This window comes from Erinaceus europaeus, chromosome 1 (genome assembly GCF_950295315.1).
Source record: "Erinaceus europaeus chromosome 1, mEriEur2.1, whole genome shotgun sequence".
In the NCBI taxonomy this organism is placed as follows: Eukaryota; Metazoa; Chordata; class Mammalia; order Eulipotyphla; family Erinaceidae; genus Erinaceus; species Erinaceus europaeus.
In genome coordinates this window covers 3,932,904-3,953,126 of record NC_080162.1, presented here as the reverse complement: position 1 = coordinate 3,953,126, position 20,223 = coordinate 3,932,904, and the positions used below count along the sequence as shown (strand labels likewise).

Sequence of the window (20,223 nt, the reverse complement as noted above, 5' to 3'; positions counted from 1 at the left end):
AGGGCATACTTAGATATCAAATAATATTACATTATAATAATTCGTTATATAAATGAAGTATTTTGTGGTGGTCCAATGCTCAACACTGGGAAATAGCAATATTTTTTTCAGATGGCATGAAAGTTTAGCATCTGGTAGACTATAACGTCTCTTCATGAATCATTTCTTTATGAGTCTTGTCAATAAAATCTACTGACAGAATTGTGAAATTTTAATACATAGACCTGGGCTAGAAAATATAAAACAAATAAACAACAATCCAATCATTTCCATTGGATGTGTTCAAAAAACAATTTCTGATTTCTCCCCCCTGCTTCCCGTCCCCGAGCAGAACCACTGGCTTCTGGTGAGGACAGACTTTCAGCCTGAAGCTCCTTCTGCCTCAGAGTCCCTGGGCAGAGCCACCATATCACCTCGGCACTCTAACAGTTTCTGACCTCCACAGGTATTTGACCTAATGATAACACACACAGTTATGTAATTTTTTTTTTTTTTTTTACCTCCAGGGTTATCGCTGGGACTCAGTGCCTGCACTATGCATCCACTGCTCCTGGAGGCCTCTTTTTTTTTTTCTTTCATTTCTGTCCCTTGTTGCTGTCATTGCTATTGCTGTTCGATAGGACAGAAAGAAAGGGAGACAGTAGGGGAAGACAGAGAGGGGGTGAGAAAGATAGATGCCTGCTCTGGGCAGATGACCTCATCAATGTGTCCTGGAGCCCTACCTCCCCAGAGCCATGCCCTACTAGGGAAAGACAGGAGCAGACTGGGGGTGTGGATCCATCTGCCAATATCCATGTGCAGTGGAGAAGCAATTACAAAAGCCAGATCTCCCATCGTCTGCACTCAATAATGATCCTGGGTCTATTCTCCCAGGGGGATAAAGAAAAGCTTTTAATGGAAGGGGTGGGATATGGACCTCTGGTCATGGGAACTGTGTGGAATTGTAGCCCTTTGACCCTATGGGTTTGTCTAGTATTATTAAATCAATAATAAAGCAAATGAAACAAAACAAAAAATACTATACCTTTTCCAGTTTTTCCCTTCAGATCAGATTTCCTATTCTATAGCATAATATAAATAACCAAGCACACAAATGTCTAAAAGAAGTATTTAATCAATAGCTGATAACTGAGGCATACAAATCCTTTAAAATTACTACACTAAGGCCACGTTTTAAACCTGTTCTCTAATTTCATTTGAAAGCATTTATAGAATTAAATGAAAAATAGCAAATACTACACCGGCTAGGACATGTCCAGTAAGAAGTAAGGATAATATAAAATATTTCCCTTATTGTGGTCTGGCAGGTGTCGCAGTGATGGGGCTTTGGACTCTCCAGCATGAGGTTGTGAGTTCAATCCCTGGCAGCACATATACCAGAGTGATGTCTGGTTCTTTCTCTCTCTCCTCCTTTCTTATGAATAAATAAAATATTTTAAAAACATTTTACTTATCAAAACATCCTGAATAAAGTCAATGGCTACTTGATTCCTCAAAAACTATAAATAAAATCTACTTGCAAAAAATATTAGTAGCCTACTTCACTAGTTCAGGATTATCATGGGAACCCAAATTTAACTTCCAAATCTTTTTTTTTTTTAAGAAAATGGTGACCAAACTGTTTCTTTCTTTCTTTTTTTTCAATATTTATTTATTTAATTTATTTATATTTTATTTTATTTATTCCCTTTTGTTGCCCTTGTTGTTTTACTGTTGTAGTTATTATTGTTGTCGTCGCTGTTGGATAGGACAGAGAGAAATGGAGAGAGGAGGGGAAGACAGAGAGGAGGAAAGAAAGACAGACACCTGCAGACCTGCTTCACCGCCTGTGAAGCGACTCCCCTGCAGGTGGGGAGCCGGGGGCTCGAACCGGGATCCTTATGCCGGTCCTTGTGCTTTGCGCCACCTGCGCTTAACCCGCTGCGCTACAGCCCAACTCCCAATATTTATTTATTTATTTATTCCCTTTTGTTGCCTTTGTTGTTTTATTGTTGTAGTTACTATTGTCATCACTGTTGGATAGGACAGAGAGAAATAGAGAGAGGAGGGGAAGACAGAGAGGGGGAAAGACAGACACCTGAAGACCTGCTTCACTGCAGAAGGGGAGCCAGGGGATCAAACTGGGATCCTTATACCAGTCCTTGCGCTTTGCACCACCTGCGCTTAACCCGCTGCGCTACCGCCTGACTCCCAACTTCCAAATCTTGAACATGAGAAAGTGTGCAGACAGAATCCTCAGAATCCTCTCAGGATAACATTCATGCTGTGGAATGGATTGGGATGAACAAAATAATCAGGACCCCCCCCCCCATGCATTTACTTGCTAATTGTTTATCTGTATTGGTTATTTGTTCAGGATTTAAATTCCAGCCTTAACACAAATGTATTTACTTTTTTTTTTTTTAATTGACAGGACAGAGAGAAATTGAGAGGGAAGAGTGGATGGAGAGGGAGAGAGAAAGACAGACACTTGCAGACCTGCTTCACTGCCTGTGAAGCGACTCCCCTGCAGGTGGGGAGCCGGGGCTAGAACTGGGATCCTTAAGCTGGTCCTTGTGCTTTGCGCCATGTGCCCTTAACCCGCTGTGCTACCGCCCGACTCCCTATATTTACTTCTAATTAACAAAGAGGTTGATGATAGATATACCATGATGCCAATTCTGTGGCATTTAGGAAGAAGGGAGTATATATCTATTATTTTTAACCTTCAGTTAACATCATCTTGCTTCTTTCCTAAACGTGCGATCATAAATGTCTTCATAGCATATCGCTCTGGGAAGTGGTGCTCAAACATTTAGACTCTGAACCTCTCAAACTTTCAAGAACATAAACTATTCTTTGCTTAGTGGGTTTCATATATTGATGTTTACTCCAGTGGATCTTAAAACTGAGAACTAAAAAAGTATATACTGACTACATATTCAAATACACCTTTTAAACTAACTACAGTCATAACTACAGAGCAGTAATACAAAGCACACCATAGCTTTAAACATTTTGGAAACTTAGGAAACTTAGGAAACAAAGGAAGAGAGTTGACTGCTCTGCTTCTGCATCTTAGGTCATTTGGCTTGCTTCTGGAACACTCTAAATTTGTGAAAGAATGAGGCAAAAGACAGCTGCATTCTCTTGTAATCCTGTAGATCATTTTGATCCACAATGTTTGTCTTCCTTCTAGCCAGCAGGATACTTTTAACTCCACGCTAACTTTCGTGAACCCTCAGTTATCTGCATCCATGTCACCCACTTGACATCTTCAGTGGGATGTTTAATAGACACCTTAGTTTTTTTTTTTTTTCATCTTTTTTTTTAATTTTTTTATTTAAGAAAGGATTAATTAACAAAACCATAGGGTAGGAGGGGTACAACTCCACACAATTCCCACCGCCCAATCTCCATATCCCACCCCCTCCCCTGATAGCTTTCCCATTCTCTATCCCTCTGGGAGCATGGACCCAGGGTCCTTGAGGGTTGCAGAAGGTAGAAGGTCTGGCTTCTGTAATTGCTTCCCCGCTGAACATGGGCGTTGACTGGTTGGTCCATACTCCCAGTCTGTCTCTCTCTTTCCCTAGTAGGGTGTGTCTCTGGGGAAGCTGAGCTCCAGGACACATTGGTGGTGTCTTCAATCCAGGGAAGTCTGGCCGGCATCCTGATGACACCTGGAACCTGGTGACTGAAAAGAGAGTTAACATACAAAGCCAAACAAATTGTTGAGCAATCATGGACCCAAAGCTTAGAAAAGTGGAGAGGAAGTATTAGGGAGGTACTCACTGCAAACTCTAGTATACTTCTGCTTTCTTACTTTGGTGCCATACTCCAAACTCAGTCAATTTCTGCTTTGCGTTTCTACTTCTTTTTTTTTTTTTTACATGCATAACATTCCCCAGATTCCCATTTAGCAATACAACCCCCACTATTTCATTCATCATTTTTCATGGACCTGTATTCTCCCCACCTACCCACCCACCCCAGAGTCTTTTACTTTGGTGTAATACTCCAATTCCATTTCAGGTTCGACTTGTAGACACCTTAGTTTTAAACAGAACTCGATTCATTGTCTTAAACACAAAATACTTTCACTTTTTTTTTTCTATCTCAGAAAATGATACCATCGCTAAACTATTTAAATAAGAACCTAAACATTATCCATTTGTCTGTCACCCAAAACTATGAATGACCACAAACTATCTTCATTATCTACACCCTTCCCCGTGTTCCAACATTGTGTGTTCCTAAGATGAGTAGTATTTCTCCCAACTGCTGTCTACAGCCATGACCGGAAAAGGAGTCAGTGCTATCTTATTTGCTCCTATATCCTCCATGGACACTCACACATGGCACTAAAGAGCATTTCTAGGAAATAAACTGTAGGAACAAAAATAATTGACCTAATTAATAAACATATCACAAGAGAATACTTTCTAACAATAAAAATTCTTAACAGCTCTCAATTATTGAGAAACATATAAAATCATATTTATTCATCCCACGATGATCCTGGGTCCATACTCCCAGAGGGATAAAGGATAGGGAAGCTATCAGGGGAGGGGAAGAGATACGGAAGTCTGGGGGTGGGCACTGTGTGGAGTTGTAGCCCTCTTATCCTATGGTCTTGTCAATATTTCCATATTTATAAACAACATTCAATAGACTGCATATTATCTTTGTCTCTAACTTACTTTTGAGGTATAAATCAAGTAACACAAAAACGGGCAGCACAGTGGTTTTACCATACCTTTGCTGTGTATTTATATTAATACATTTACATATATGTGTGTAATTTAATTCCTGACACAGATAGAAATCTGCCAAATAATGTTTCCTTTTACATGTGTCTTTGGCCCTCCAGAAAAATCTTTAAGAAATAAACACTGAAATTTGTAGACTTGGGGGCAAGAAGACAGACAATTCACCCACAAGGGTACATATTCCTTGCTCAGGAGGACCCAGTGCCAAGTCCCCAGCCACCAAATGGAAGCACGGTTTCATGAGTGGTAGAGTATCATGGTGTCTTTTGTCTCTCCCTCTCTCGCTATCTCATAGTGGGATGGAGGTAGCCACTAGAATCCCTACAATCACACAGTTACAAAAAAAAAAAAAGCTCATGGATAGATATAGATGTGGGTTAGACAGATTTATTATATTTCAATACTCTCCTTATTTCTCATCTTGATTTTCTTTGAAGAGACTGTCTTTTAAAAGTAATACTCAAAAAACCATAAAGTGGAGTTCTTTTTTACAGACTGCTCTTTTAATTTCACTTGAGAACTTTGCCATCACGATGTGATTATTCTCATTATGAAGAAACTATTTTTCCTAGAAATTTGAATTCAACCATCAGTACATTTCTAAATATGCAGCCACCAAAATTCCATGTTTTCAGTTTAGCATCTGAACTGTGGGAATGAATGGCTTCATATAAATTTGTATTTCACGTGGTTTTATATGCACATGAAGAAATACAAAGTAAATGTATGTGTGTGCATGTGTGTGTGTGCATGTGTGTGTGTGTATTCCCAACAGGTGTGCATGGCATCATTAAGGGAACCATCAGTGAACAAGTAGTTTCCAGTTAAAGACTCTGGAAGCATTCAATATCCTAGAAGAATGTGAAGTGCAACATCACAGGAGATGACCCTAATAGCAATGCTTCTACTAAAAGCTAGTCAGATATACCAGAGAACTACACTTTGCTAGTCCCAAGAATAAAGAAAAGTTGGATAAGTAAAAAGATGGCTTCCAGAAAATGTTGTTATAATAGGCTATCACTTCAACTCTACTGGAAGCAAATGTCTGCCCCTGTTTTTACCTCTGGTAAAAACATACTTGAATCTGAAGGAAACAGCTGAAACACTATGAATCAGCCTTTTCGTGGCAGGCTCTGATCTTACTCGGAAAGCACCTTGTTGTGTACATGCAAAAGGGAAAGCTGTATTTTCAAGGACGTTGGCTGCTTCTCCAGATGATACTTATAATACGAATATGCTTCTGCTATTGATACATGAACAGAACACTGACCGTGACACTGAAAAGCATATGGAGTAGCTTAACTGTTATAGCAACAGTAAAGCAAACATTCCAGTTGGTTTGTAAAGCAATTGCTCCCATGTATAATAAATGATGACTCTGTGATAAACAGGAAGTGATTCCAAAGAGAACAGAAAACTAAATCCATCACTAACATAAATATACTCTGTAGTGATTCCCTGATAGTTTAAATATGCATAAATTATCAAGAATCGTTGTTATGCCACCTTGAATCATCTATCAGAAACCTAAGTCTCTGTGTGCGGTTTAAGCAGCTTTTGTAGGAAAGTATTTTCATTTTGATAGAGAAGTGTTCATAGAAGGGTGAGAATACAAAGATAAGACTCAGACTTGTGCCTTCCAAAGTCACAATAGCTGAATTCAGGTTAAGTATTTGCAATTACAGAGTGCTTTGCAGAGACATGGGAGAATTCCAATAAGGACTTTGGAAACCAGTTCTGATGTTCTCTGGCATGGAGTGGGTTGAGTTGTTGCCATGGTAGTCAGCTTCACACTGCTGGGAAGGAAGTGGGTCCTATCTGTCCTGTCCTTTGCGAATGTGCCCAAAAGACTGCTAACCATTTGAAAGTTTTTCTTCAGAGGTAGTATTAAAAGCACAAGGCTGTCCAGTCCCTTGTCTCCCCCTACACACACACAGATACACACACACCTAAAAATCACTGAACATTTTTTCAAAGAACTTTCATGATTATACCTATGTGATTTTTCAAAAAAAAAAATAGAATCCTAAAACTTTAGAATGTAACAATTTTAGAATTCTATTTAATAATACACCTGTAAACTTTGCAAAAGTTCCTCATGGTAAAAACATACAGCAAATTCTATTTCACTAGCAAGAAATCAATCATTGCGTTATAGTACTATATCCAAAAAGACACAATATCATGTTTTCTTTATTATTATTATCATTATTTATTGGGTATAGAAAGCCAGAAATAAAGAGGGTAGGAGGAGAGTGAGAGGGAGAAAGTCACCTGTGAAGTGACTCCCCTGCAGGTAGGGCTCGAACCCGGAGCCTTATGCTAGTCTTTGCGCTCTGTGCCATGTGCACCCATCCCACTGCGCTACCGCCTGATAGTGGATTTTTTTTTTTATAGTGAGGAGTTTGAAAAGAGAATGTCCTTAGTACTCAGATGGTGTTACTTCATACCAGACATGAATATTACTTTCTGTGCTGACTCATAATGCTGAAACATCAAGCCCTCCATTCTTTAATTTTTAAAAAATGCCTAATTGAAAGTGTAAAGGTCCATTTTGGAAATTTAAAGCCAAAGCAACATAGCTGAGAAAGTGAAAAGAAAATATGGGTTAGGGGGCTAAGTGGTGGTGCACCTTGTTGAGTGCATATATTATAATGCATAAAGTCCCAGGCTTGAGCCCTGGCCCCAGCTATAGGGGGAAAGCTTTGTGAGTGGTTAAGCAGGGCTGCAGGTGTCTGTCTTTCTCTCCCCCTCTGTCTTCCCCTCCTCTCTTCATTTTTCTCTGTCCTGTACAACAACGACAACATCAATAACAACAACAGTAATAATTTCAACAATAAAACAAGGGCAACAAAAATGAATGAATAAATAGATAAATATTAAAAACAAAATATCCTGTTAATTTTTCTTTATTTATAAAACAAAGGCCACTACTTTCACAATGGTATGAACACCTACACCCTGATCTGTTTTAGCCACAATCAAATGTCATTACTCAGCTTAATTACCTAGCTCTAGTCATCAGATTTGTCACCAGATGACTTGCAATTATTTCCAAATATAAAATCTACCTTCACAGATAAAAGTAACTGCTTTCATCAAGCATATTCAAAATATACTTACTGTACACCCAAGGGAAATTTATAAAGCAGTTTCCTGCTGTGAAACATAAAACTGTCCTTATTTGAAAATAGGGATTTTCTGATACTGAGACCTCATGTCATGGAGACAACATGTGCATTCTCTTCAAGGACACATACACATGGATGCTTGTATACATATGCTGCATGGCAGAGAAGTGGTCTCATAAACCAAATAAATTCTGTTTAGAACTAGAGAGTTCAGATTGTGACACCCTTGGTTGAAAGCACATGTTACAATGTGCAAGGACCCAGGTTGAAACCCCTAGTCTCTACCTGTAGAAGAGAAGCTTCACAAAAGGTGGAGCAGTGCTTCAGTTCCATCTACCTGCCCATCCATCCATCCATCCATCTATCTATCATCTATCTATCATCTATCTATCATCTATCTATCTATCTATCTATCTATCTATCTATCTATCTATCTATCTATCTCCCCCTGCCCTCTTGGGTTCTGTCAGTCTCTAAATAAAGATGAAAGTAATAAAAATAAAAAGCTGGGCGGCGATTCACCTGATTAATTGCACATATCGCCATGCACAAGAACTGGGGTTCAAGCCCCTAGTCCTTACCTAGAGAAGGACAGTCTCACAAGTAATGAAGCAGGGCAGCAAGTGTCTCTCATTCACTTTCCCTCCCTATCACACATCCCTTTCAATTTCTCTCTGTACTATCAAATTAAATAAAGTTAAAAAATCTTTAAAAATAAAAATAAATGATTTATACCTATTCTTATTTTTAAAAAATAGAGCTGGAAAAACAGATTATCAGAAAAGGGTGAAGACTTGTCCTGGTCTGACTCAAATTAAAGTACTTAGCAGGTAGCAGGTGTGCTTGCACGGGAGGATGGTTAAGTCCTGCTCCTCTTCCCTCCAGCCCCTCCTCTCGCTTCAATAGATAGATCTGAGCAAAAATGGGAAGGAAATGGTCAAATCATGCAAGAGATCCTATCATCAAAAACACACAAAGTAATAATACTAACAGTAAATTGAAACCTTGCGATATTTTTTATAAAATGCAAAAAGCACAAACGAAGAAGAAATTGTTGTCCGTGTTCACACTGCACTTCATTATTTCTATGCACCAGACAATGGAAGGGAGGAATGAGTCTACAGATTGTGGAGAAGACATCTGCAATGGATGTAAATGAGATCAAGCTCCAAACTATGCACAGGCAACCAAGCACTAGAAAAATAAACACTTTGCAGAGGAAACCCCTTCTCTAAGTGGTCTGAGACACAAACACTCATCATCGTCAGGAAATCAGGAAGAAGTTGTTGGACAGTATGCCAACTCCTCCCTGCTTAACACTGTGGTCTATTTACATAATCACTGTTTTACCTGAGAACCGCCCTGCCTGCAGGGCACTGGTTTAATGCCCATGATTAGCACACTCTTTCTGCTCCGCCCCCTCTCCTAGCCACACCCTGTTTTCCATCACTAGTTTGCACTCTCTTTTTGCTCCATCCTCTCTACGTCACATCCTGTTTTCCACCCTACTATTTCCTTCTTGGCGAGTATAAATACAGCTGCTTTTCTGATTAAACTGACATGGGATTGCCTTCTGGCTCCTAGAGTCCCAAAGTCTCTCTCCTGAGATGCTAGCCTGGCACAAGTTCCTGATCCCTCTCCCACGCAGCAGCCTAGGTTGGCTCTAGTCGAGTTCTCTCCAACCCAGAGAGCACGAGCTTGGGAAGAAGCACCCTCAGGCTATCCCGGCAATAAGTGACTGAAAGCAATTAAAATATAGTCAATAGTAGAGAGGACACACATTATATCATTGAACAAAATATTGGATACAACTGAATTACCAGAATGCATACAGTATCATTCTAGTTATAGAGTATAATATACAAAGGAATTCAAAAATAAATAGGCATGTTACTGAGTGCAGACTTCTGGACTCTGAATCTCATAAGGTAAAATGTAGCACACTTACTTAGAGACTCACAGACGTGAAGTATTGGGGTTGGAGAAGGGCCCAAAAATGTGTTATGACTCAGTCCCAGGGAAGAGATTTTCTCCTGACTCAAAACTGCTTCAAGACGATGCCACATAGCCCTTGCTAGAATGCACCCCGAGATAGAGCTCTCCCCACCACACCGGGCTGCTCATCTTACTGCTGGAAATTGTTAGTGAACAGAGTATTGAGCCAAAATTCTACTTCTCGGAAAGTGGCATTTCATATTTGGTAATCTAGACTCACTAAAAAAATAAAATAAAATAAAAATTCAAGTGACAGTGTTTTCAGTGTTTAATGCAGCTCTCCTTTTTTTCTCTGTCATCAAAACCTCTTCAAGAATATTAGTTTTGAATCCTTGAAAACAGGCAATCCCCACATACTACCTAAAATATCTGTTCCCTGTCTTGGAGTTTGCCTCCATGTTTGAATTATGTTTCCATACTCACATTAAACATTTATAGATTCCCTTGCAAGTATTTTGGTTAAATATATAAGCAGTTGAGCTGTTTCTCGGAATTGTGGAAATAGAGCATTCTATAGAAAGTCACATAGTTTAACTGCTGGCGGTGGCTAGCAGTCATGTCCATGTTGAATCATGTCTATGTTGAAAACTCAACAATGAATACTTTTGGAAGGGCAGAGAGCTAACTGACTGGGTGTGTGTATGCCTGGTTATGCCCATGGGCCAGGCTCAGACCCTGCCAGCACAAGGAAGGGCCACCACTCCATGACAAGTTCTGCTATTATTGTATTCCCCATACTTCTTCCATATTTCAATGGAAAACACAGTCTGGGAGTTGCATAGCTGTGCTGTGCATGCATGAGATCTGGGCTACACAAAAAGAAAAGAAAAGAAATGTATCGGATATCAACATAAAAGAGAACTAGTATAAGTCAACTCACAGGAAACAAACAAACAAAACATAATCAAGTGATGGGAAACAGTATTTTACAGATACCTGCCACAGGTAAAAAAGCTACCCAGTTATCAACAACTGTACTGTAAACCCCAACAAAATGAGAGAAAAAGAAGAGAAGATAAAAATAATATCTCAGGAGTCAGATGGTAACACAGCAGGTTAAGAGCATGTAGCACAAAGTGCAAGGACCGGTATAAGGTTCCTGATTCAAGCCCCCAGCTCCCCACCTGCAGGGAGTGGCTTCACAGGCAGTGAAGCATCAGCTGTCTATATTTCTCTCCCCCTCTCTGTCTTCCCCTCCTCTCTCCATTCCTCTCTGTCCTATCCAGCAATGAGGACATCAATAACAACAACAATAATAACTACAATAATAAAAAAGGGCAAAATATATCTCATTGTAATAACAGCAGAAATGAGAGGCTAGTCTTGAGAGCTGATGTGAATAAGCATTGGTCACTTACAACTATTTTGTACAATACTATTAAGAATACTGGAGATTACAACAGTTTATCTGAAGTAAAAAGGTAAAAAACATACTGGTTTTCAGTGTAAGCTCACTGGGTAGGGCAAATGACTGGCCACATCTATAGCCCATGTTCAGGGTCCGGGCACCCATGGGAGATGCTGTGCACAGAAAGACTATCTGGCAATGTGGTCTCTCCATCTACCTATCTCTTGTTATCCCTACATGAATAAATAAATCATTTTTGAAGCAGTGAAATCGCACAATAAGACACCAGACTTCAAACAAAAATTTTCTATTAGAAGAATAATTTTCGATTATCAAAAGAATGTTCCTTCAGAGGGAACAACTAAGAAAAGAAATGAGGTAGGCACAACTAATTCTGTTGCTTAATAGGGAAAAAAGTGACCTTTAATCTAATACAGGGAAGAGTTTAGTTTAAACAAAAAGGAGGAATAATGGACCAAGATAAATGAACCAGCCATTCCTTCAATAAACTAAAAGGAACTAAGAAGAGAGGCATGGATCCCATACATCTTCAGAAAGGCTAACTTTGGGGGCCTGGTGCTTAAATGAAACTGTCTGCATATGTCAATGGCAGTGCTGTAAAGAACTAACCCCCTCAAAAAAATAATGTAGAAAGGTAAGATTGCAGTTCATATTTCTTTTAATATTATTATTATTATTTTGTCATTGGCAGGGCTTCACTCTCTTAGTTGGCTTTATTTATTTATTTATTATTTTTTTATAAAAAGAGGATAGAACTGGAAGAGAAGATGATGCTCAGTGAAACAAGTCAGGAGGTGATGGACAACTACAGAAGGGTTTCGCTCATCTGTAGAATATAGACAGTAGAGTACACCAATGTGAAAAAATAGACAAAATGTCAACCTGTATCTAAGACTGGGATAATTATAGTGGTTATCTATGGGGGTGGGGATGGAGACACAGCTTTGGTGACAGGAGTGACAAAAAAAAATAATTAGTTAGAAAGTGACAGTTCACTTTCTAACAAAGTCCCAAAACCTAGATATACACCAGTTTCTGTGAGAGCATATCTTCACACGTATCTATAAACTACTGCAAAATATATACCTGAAAGCAGAAGTACACTAGAGTTTGCAGTGAGTACCTCCCTAACACTTCCTCTCCACTATTCCAAACTTTGGGTCCATGATTGCTCAACAATTTGTTTGGCTTTGTATGTTAACTCTCTTTTCAGTCACCAGGTTCCAGATGCCATCAGGATGCCGGCCAGGCTTCCCTGGACTGAAGACCCCACCAATGGGTCCTGGAGCTCAGCTTCCCCAGAGACCCACCCTACTAGGGAAAGAGAGAGGCAGACTGGGAGTATGGATCGACCAGTTAACACCCATGTTCAGGGGGGAAGCAATTACAGAAGCCAGACCTTCTACCTTCTGCAACCCACAATGACCCTGGGTCCATGCTCCCAGAGGGATAGAGAATGGGAAAGCTATCAGGAGAGGGGGTGGGATATGGAGATTGGGTGGTGGGAATTGTGTGGAGTTGTACCCCTCCTACCCTATGATTTTGTTAATTAATCCTTTCTTAAATACAAAAAATTAATTAGTTAAAGAAAATGATCTGGGGAAAGCAACAACAACAAAAAGATTCAGTGAGGTCAAGTTTATGAAGTTCTTAGCACAGGGCCAGGCACAGACAAGACAAAGATGCACTGAAGCCTTGGTTCTGTCAGCTTCCTGACTGGAGCTAACAGAGCCATCTGAAGCGGGTCTAGTGAAGGGACTCATGGGCCCTGGTCTGGATCTAGGTTCTGAAAGTCTGTTAATGCAATTCAGACCAGATCGACAGTGATATAGAGGGTCTCACTCCCTCCTGTACTATAAATAAACAGGCATGGGCCCTAGGTCAGACTGAAGGGTTTACATTTAACAGTATTTATGTACTTTCCCCCAATTTGGGAGCTACTCTCCGCTCTGATCCAGCTTTATAGTCCTATTCCCGACTCTGATACCACCGTCCCTGACAATACCTGTAGCCCACAGGCATGCTAGTTATCCAGCTCAGGCAAAAATTAGTAAAATGATGGACCCCTTGAGATATACTTAAAACAGACTTCCTAGCTTCCAACATGCTCAGCTCAAATCTTATCTGCTATATTCTTACCTTTATGTTCCTGATTATCAAACAGTTTATTTTGTCTTATACCTTAATGCTTCTCAGCAACCAAATTGCAGATGTAACCATGATGCCAACTTAATTTCCCTGGGCAGACAATCTCACCAATGTGTCCTGGAACCTCACCTCCCCAGAGCCCTGCCCCACTAGGGAAAGACAGAAACAGGCTGGGGGTGTGGATTCACCTGCCAACACCCATGTCCAGCAGATAAACAACTACAGAAGCCAGACCTCCCATCTTCTGTACCCCATAAAGATTTTGGTCCATATTCCCTGAGGGATAAAGAATAGGGAAGTTTCCAATGGAAGGGATGGGATATGGAACTCTGGTGGTAGGAATTGTATGGGATTGAACACCTTTTATCCCACAATCTTGTTGATCATTATTAAATCACTAATAAAAAAGTGAAATTAAAAAAAACCTTATCATTCTAATCTGTTCATGCAGTTACTTTAAGAAACTAATGCTGAACATTTTCATCAAAAATTGAAATTAGAAATTCTACTAAACACTGAATATGTCTGTGAAAGTACAAAGCTCTCTTTGCTTGAAAATACAGTGACAAAAAACTATTTGCCTCACTCATCCTAATTAGTAGATTCTTATCCTATGATTATTTTCCTTTGTTAAAATGATGAGATACTCCTGTTATCCTGTAATCTTGTTATTATTATTTTTTATTTATTCCCTTTTGCCGCCCCCATTGTTTTATTGTTGTAGCTATGATTGATGTCATTGTTGGATAGGACAGAGAGAAATCGAGAAAGGAGGGGAAGACAGAGGGGAAGAGAAAGACAGACACCTGCAGACCTGCTTCACTGCCTGTGAAGCGACCCTCCTGGCAGGTGGGGAGCCGGGGGCTCGAACTGGGATCCTTATGTCGGTCTTTGTGCTTTGCGCCATGTGCGCTTCTCAATTATTATTAAAATGCTAATAAAATTTTAAAAAATGAAAAAAAAATAATGAGAAACTTTGCCACTAGGCAGGTAATGATTGTTGGGACACTGTTCAGGCTAAAGTAAATTCAATTCAGAAATTTGTCAAGCAAGCATTTGATGAAGTAAACAATTTATCTGAAGAATAGAGAAAAAAAAACTTACTGATTTTCAATGTAAACTCCCTGGGTATATTCCTATAAGCCTGGTTGGTAAGTAAATTTTCTAAAAGATTAACCCATAAGCCATGCTTCTATGGAACAGGCACTACAGATTATTGCTATTCACTGATGAGAGAGAGAATCACCTATATTCCAAACATTGCTATCTAAATTTTGAGAATGTTGAGGATGTTCATAAAAACTAATAAATGAAACATTTCCCCAGTTAAAACTAAAATGTAAATGCTGGGTTTCTGACATTTAAATAATTAATTTCACATAAAGATCCTAGCAGAAGATCAGTCAAAGTAAATTGAACTGGTTAGAAACCAGCTTGGGGACAGCTTGGCATCTGTTCATAAGATCATGGCCATTTTAGTGAGTTTAATTAAGGGCAATCAACATATTGGCAAAATCGGTGACTCTGAATATTTATATACTATTTAGCACACTGTTTTAAAAAAGATAATTAAAACAACTCGCTATTTAGCAGTAAAAAGAAAATAAACAAGATTGACTGAAATCAGTCTGAAACAATGAGCTGTGATGGAAATTTTCTTATAAATGTTTACAGATATATATATTTTCATATACATGTTTGCAAATTTTCTTATAAATGTTAGCAAATATGTATATGCATCTGTGTACATACAGAAATTCTTCTTCCTCACATTACAAGGTGACATAAGATGTATTATGTTACCTTATAATGTATTATTATAGCACAGAGTTCCAATATTATTAATTGTACTTTTTCTTTTCCCCACAGGTAGCTGGAACCCTGTGCCTGTGTGATTTCACTACACCTACACCACGGATGAGATTACATTCAGGTAAAGACAGAGAGGGAGAGACATGGAAAAAAGGGAGAAGCAGCAGTGGAACCTTCTCCAGAGGCATCCATGACACTCCCCAGAGGTACAGGGCCTTGAACTCAGTCCACACGCATAGCAAGGTGTGTTCCCTACCAGGTGAACCATCCCTCTATCCCTAAAAGTATTACCCACTTTATATCATACTGTTAAGTAATTAGGGTTTGAAGGAGGAAAGTAAACATCACTTAAGAATTTGAATTCTCTTCTGGGGTTAGTGCATTCTCAGCTGTTCATAGAACTGCTGTACCAAATCAGGTGGAGGCATGACTCAGCCTTGCCTTTCTGATGTTAAATGTGGTTTAAGAACATGTGCACAGAAGCCAGACCTTCTGCCTTCTGCATCCCACAATGACCCTGGGTCCATACTCCCAGAGGGTTAAAGAGTAGGAAAGCTATCAGGGGAGGGGTTGGTATAGGGAGTTCTGGTGGTGGGAACTGTGCGAAGCTGTACCCCTCTTATCCTATAAAACCATGTTTTGTTTTGTTTTCATAAATAAAGAAGTTAAAAAAAATGTGCACAGGTGTCAAATGCCAAATGTATAAGGAACAGACTGGGGATGTTTGGAATAATGTTTACTCTGTTGTACTATCCAAATATTTGATAAGCATTTGTGTTAGATGTTTTGATGAATGTATTTTTAACTTAAATTAGCAATTACGTTAACAGATATTTGGGATACAGCTTCTGGTTTACCAAACTCTACACATTCATTTTATTTCAACTATTTGTTTAAAAAATGATTATTACTAGTGTTTTAAAAACATAAACTTTCATGGGTACAGTTTCACTCCTACCCACATCATTAGGAAAGTTCCACGCATCCTTTTTGACAACCACGGTCATTTTCATAAAGTTTAAAGACGGTTTGCTTACTTTTTTTTTTTTTTGAAAGCTCACAATAGTGCAAACATGCAAACAACCTAAATGCCCAATGACATATGACGAGATAAAGAAGTTATGGGATACATATTCAATGGCATATTACTACTCTTCAGCTAAAAGCATTTTATATATATATATATATGTGTGTGTGTGTGTGTGTGTGTGTGTGTGTGTGTGTGTGTGTGTGTGTGTGTGTGTGTGTGGTTTCACTGTTTGTAACAAAATAGGCCAAACCAGAGATGACTTCGCCAAATGAAACCAGAGGCAAAGGACAATTACACGACGGTTTAATTTGTACAATATAGATAACTAAAGTCAATGATCTTTTTCCTATTTCAATCAGTAGACTTTAAGTAAAGCAGATCTCTTTCAGAATCTTAATAGGTCTGAACTGGTCAACTGAAGACCTTTAACAGAAGACTCCCTCTAACTGAGCAAGAGAGAATTCTGCTTGTATTGGGTGCTGGGCATCACACTAAAATAAAGAAAATGGACAAGAGAGGGAGAACATTTGGAACCGTGGTCCATGATGGTGGAAAGGGCTTAGGATGGAGGCAAAAGTTCTGCAGACACCTACCACAGGGAGATGAGAATTGATAACCATGTGTCAGCAACCAAACTGTAAACTATTAAGCCCCCACGAAATGATTAAAATATACTAATACAAATGGAAAGCAAAATGTAAAAGTTGGATACATATGACCTAAAATACGTCAAAAAAGACTATATCAAAAGAAAAAAATGAAAATGAATAATATGTAAATAAAAATAATTTTATATATAGCCAAGTATATAAAATAATACATAATCGTATTTAATAATGTTGTATACTTCATGTTAAACATTTCTATATATATGTCTCATATCAGCTTCATAGAGAGCTTAAAAAGAAATCTGAAAAAAGGGTTTTTAAGCATGAGTACTATGAACCTTTGGGGGTAGATAATTCTTTGCAGAAGACAACTGTCCTTTGGAGCAACAGTGATGTTTTTACTCATTAAATACCACAACCTTCTATCCTAATCCCATCTTAGCCATGACAACCACAAACCATACTGAACTTTGTCGAAAGTCCCCTGAAGGACTGAATCATCGCCCATAAACAATCTTTGTCAGAAAGAAATAATATATATGTTTTTGCACATTGGGTCAAACTCAAGGGGCTAAATGACTTTTCTTTAAAAAGTCTCTTCTTGGGAGTCGGGCTGTAGTGCAGCGGGTTAAGCGCAGGTGGTGCAAAGCACAAGGACCGGCATAAGGATCCCGGTTCGAACCCCGGCTCCCCACCTGCAGGGGAGTCGCTTCACGGGCGGTGAAGCAGGTCTGCAGGTGTCTATCTTTCTCTCCTCCTCTCTGTCTTCCCCTCCTCTCTCCATTTCTCTCTGTCCTATCCAACAATGACAACAACAATAATAACTACAACAATAAAACAACAAGGGCAACAAAAGGGAATAAATAAAATAAATATAAAAAATTTTAAAAAAAGTCTCTTCTCTTAATGACCTATAAACCTGACAGTTATAGTCCTGAGTACTTTAGAGAACTCTTCATCACCTAAGAAAACAGCATATGCTCTATATGCCAACATACAGAAAAGATCTCTCACAGAAAGATCTGAACTCATTTCTTTTTCTACTGACATAATCATTATTTCAGACTTCTTTCTTCCCACAAAAAGGAAAAAAAAAAAAAAAAAAAGCACGCCATAAAAACTTCAAAGTCAGAAATGCACAGTATGAAAAGTTTCCTGAGCAGAAAACATTCTACTGTTTGTTTTTTTCCCCAAAAGCATTATAGTACTTTCATGCAAGAGTCAAGAAATAAAAGTCTAGTGAGTAGGTAGTATGCACCCAGCACTTCTGACCTGCTGTCATCATCATGATAAGTACTTACACCATTTTCTTCTTACTGAAGCATTACAGTAAGGTCCTTATGGACATACTCAAAGAAAGAGAGAGAAGAGTATTCATGGCAGTGACTCAGCGGACAGAGATGATGGTGAGAACAATTAGGTTCCCCAGTTCAAGGCAACACAACTCATATGATGGAGACACTCTCTGGTCTTTCTCCTTCCTTTCTCTCTTCTCTCTTTACACCATTTTCATTCCAATGAACTCAGTAAATGGCTTTTAAAATAGAGAGATGAAAATCATGAAGGGTGAAGCTTCTAGTGAAACTTTGTGGTACTTTCCAAGCATCTGAAAATGTGCGGTCTCATTCACTCTAACCAACAGCATGTCTTTCACTTTTCTTCCTATTGAAAAAGACGCATCTTCATATTAATACGCTAGACACAAACACTTGAAACACAGTCAACCACCGTAGCTAAGTAGTGTTCCACCTCTTTTGAATCATTTCTAACCAAAAAATAGAAAGAGAATAAAGAAAGAAAAATGGCATTGCGCCACGTGAGGCATTGCTATCTGTGCGGAGGCTGATAACAGAACAAAGGAAACATTTGCATATGAGAGGATCAAGGGTGTCAACCATACCTTCCATGACATACACCAATGAACCCACATCGCCTTCTTTGATGATACAGCTGTCTTTGCCATACTCCACTGGGTACATACAATCCACTATCTCCTGGATCTGAGACAGCTCCAGGTTCTTCATGAAGTCATTGTCAAGGATAGCTTCCTTTATGAGATCCTTGGACCTGTGGTGAGAGAGAGTACAGCTTTACTGGCAAGTCTGACAGAGGGTGAGCAGTCATGCCATGTTCCGGCACACTGCAGAGCCTTTTTTTTTTTTTTTTTTTTTGGTTTTGAACTAGAACTCTAATACTTTTGTGAAAGGTGTGCAAACAAAATAATTCTATACGACAGTACAAGAAATGAACATTTCCCTTTAAGCAAGGTCGTATTAAATTGTGAGACCCATAGACAAAGCAAATTTATACAGTTTTTCTAGTGTTTTAAAGAATCGTGTCATTGTGGGGCACCTTTCCAGGACGATATGTTCTGATGGAAAGAGAAAATTAGAGACAAAGGGGGTGGGCAGAGCACAGACTAAACTGCCCAAGGACCTGGGTACAAGCCTCCATTCCCCAACTATGGGCAGGGGGTGGGGGGCGGGGTGGAGCCCCACAGTGGTGGATCAGTGGTGCATGTATCTCTCTTTCTATGCTCCCTTTCCCTGTCAGTTTCTTTCTATAACTCTCAGAAATATTTAAATTCACTGCTTGAAAAGGACAATAGATTTGCACACAAAAAAAAAAGAATCGCAGATACAGAAAGAGAGAAGATGAAGGAATAGTGACACACCTGCCTCTGTCGCTGTGGGGGTTGTTGTGGAACCTGGGGTGGTTACCTGGCAAAGCAAGCACACTATCCAGTGAGCTATTCTGCCAGTAACAGCTTTGGTATTTTCTTCTCTCTTTCCTCTTTCCTCTCTTTCATTCTTTCTTTCTCTTTCTTCCTTCCTCCCTCCCTTCATCCCTTCCTTCCTTCCTTCCTTTTTTTCTTTCTTTTCCTTTATTCCTTCCTTCCTGTCTTTCTTCCTCTTGTCTACCAGGGTTTTCCCTGAGGCTCAGTCTCTTCACAATGGTTCCATCTTTCCTGGTAGGCTTCTTTTGCTTCTTCTGTAATAGGGACAGAGAAATAAAGAGGGAGAAAGAGAGGAAGAGGTAGAGGAAAAGAAAGAGAGAGAGAGAAATAGATTGTCTATGTAAGGGTGTGTGAGAAGTGTGAGAAATAGTGTGTGTGGTGTGTGTGTGTGAGAGAGAGAGAGAGTGAGAGAGACAGTGTGTGAGAGAGAGAGTGTGTGAGAGAGAGAGTGTGTGTGTGGTGTGAGAGAAAGAGGGTGTGTGTGTGAGAGAAAAAGAGTGTGTGAGAGAGTATGTGTTTGAGAGACAGAGAGAGTGTGTGTGAGAGAGAGTGTATGTGTGATAGTGTGTGTGAAAGAAAAAGTGTGTGTGAGAAAGAGAGTGTGTGTGTGAGATTGTGTGACAGTGCATGTGAGTGTGTGTGTGT

The 20,223-nt window shown here is 39.3% G+C and overlaps 1 protein-coding gene and 1 long non-coding RNA gene across 3 annotated transcripts in view; both read right to left on the bottom strand.

Annotated features, from left to right (window-relative positions):
• PRKG1 (protein kinase cGMP-dependent 1) overlaps positions 1-20,223 on the bottom strand; it is a 1,377,090-nt gene that overhangs the window by 1,141,959 nt on the left and 214,908 nt on the right. For both annotated transcript variants that reach the window (XM_007520749.3, XM_007520748.3), the window contains exon 2: positions 18,742-18,908. In XM_007520749.3, coding sequence (XP_007520811.1) covers positions 18,742-18,908 — 167 coding nt within the window. The remainder of the gene's footprint in view (positions 1-18,741; positions 18,909-20,223) is intronic.
• On the bottom strand, positions 1,941-7,494 carry LOC132537724 (uncharacterized). Its single transcript, XR_009549213.1, has 2 exons — positions 4,029-7,494; positions 1,941-3,279 (listed from the first exon to the last, which is right to left on the bottom strand). It is a non-coding gene; the product is annotated as an uncharacterized LOC132537724 (long non-coding RNA).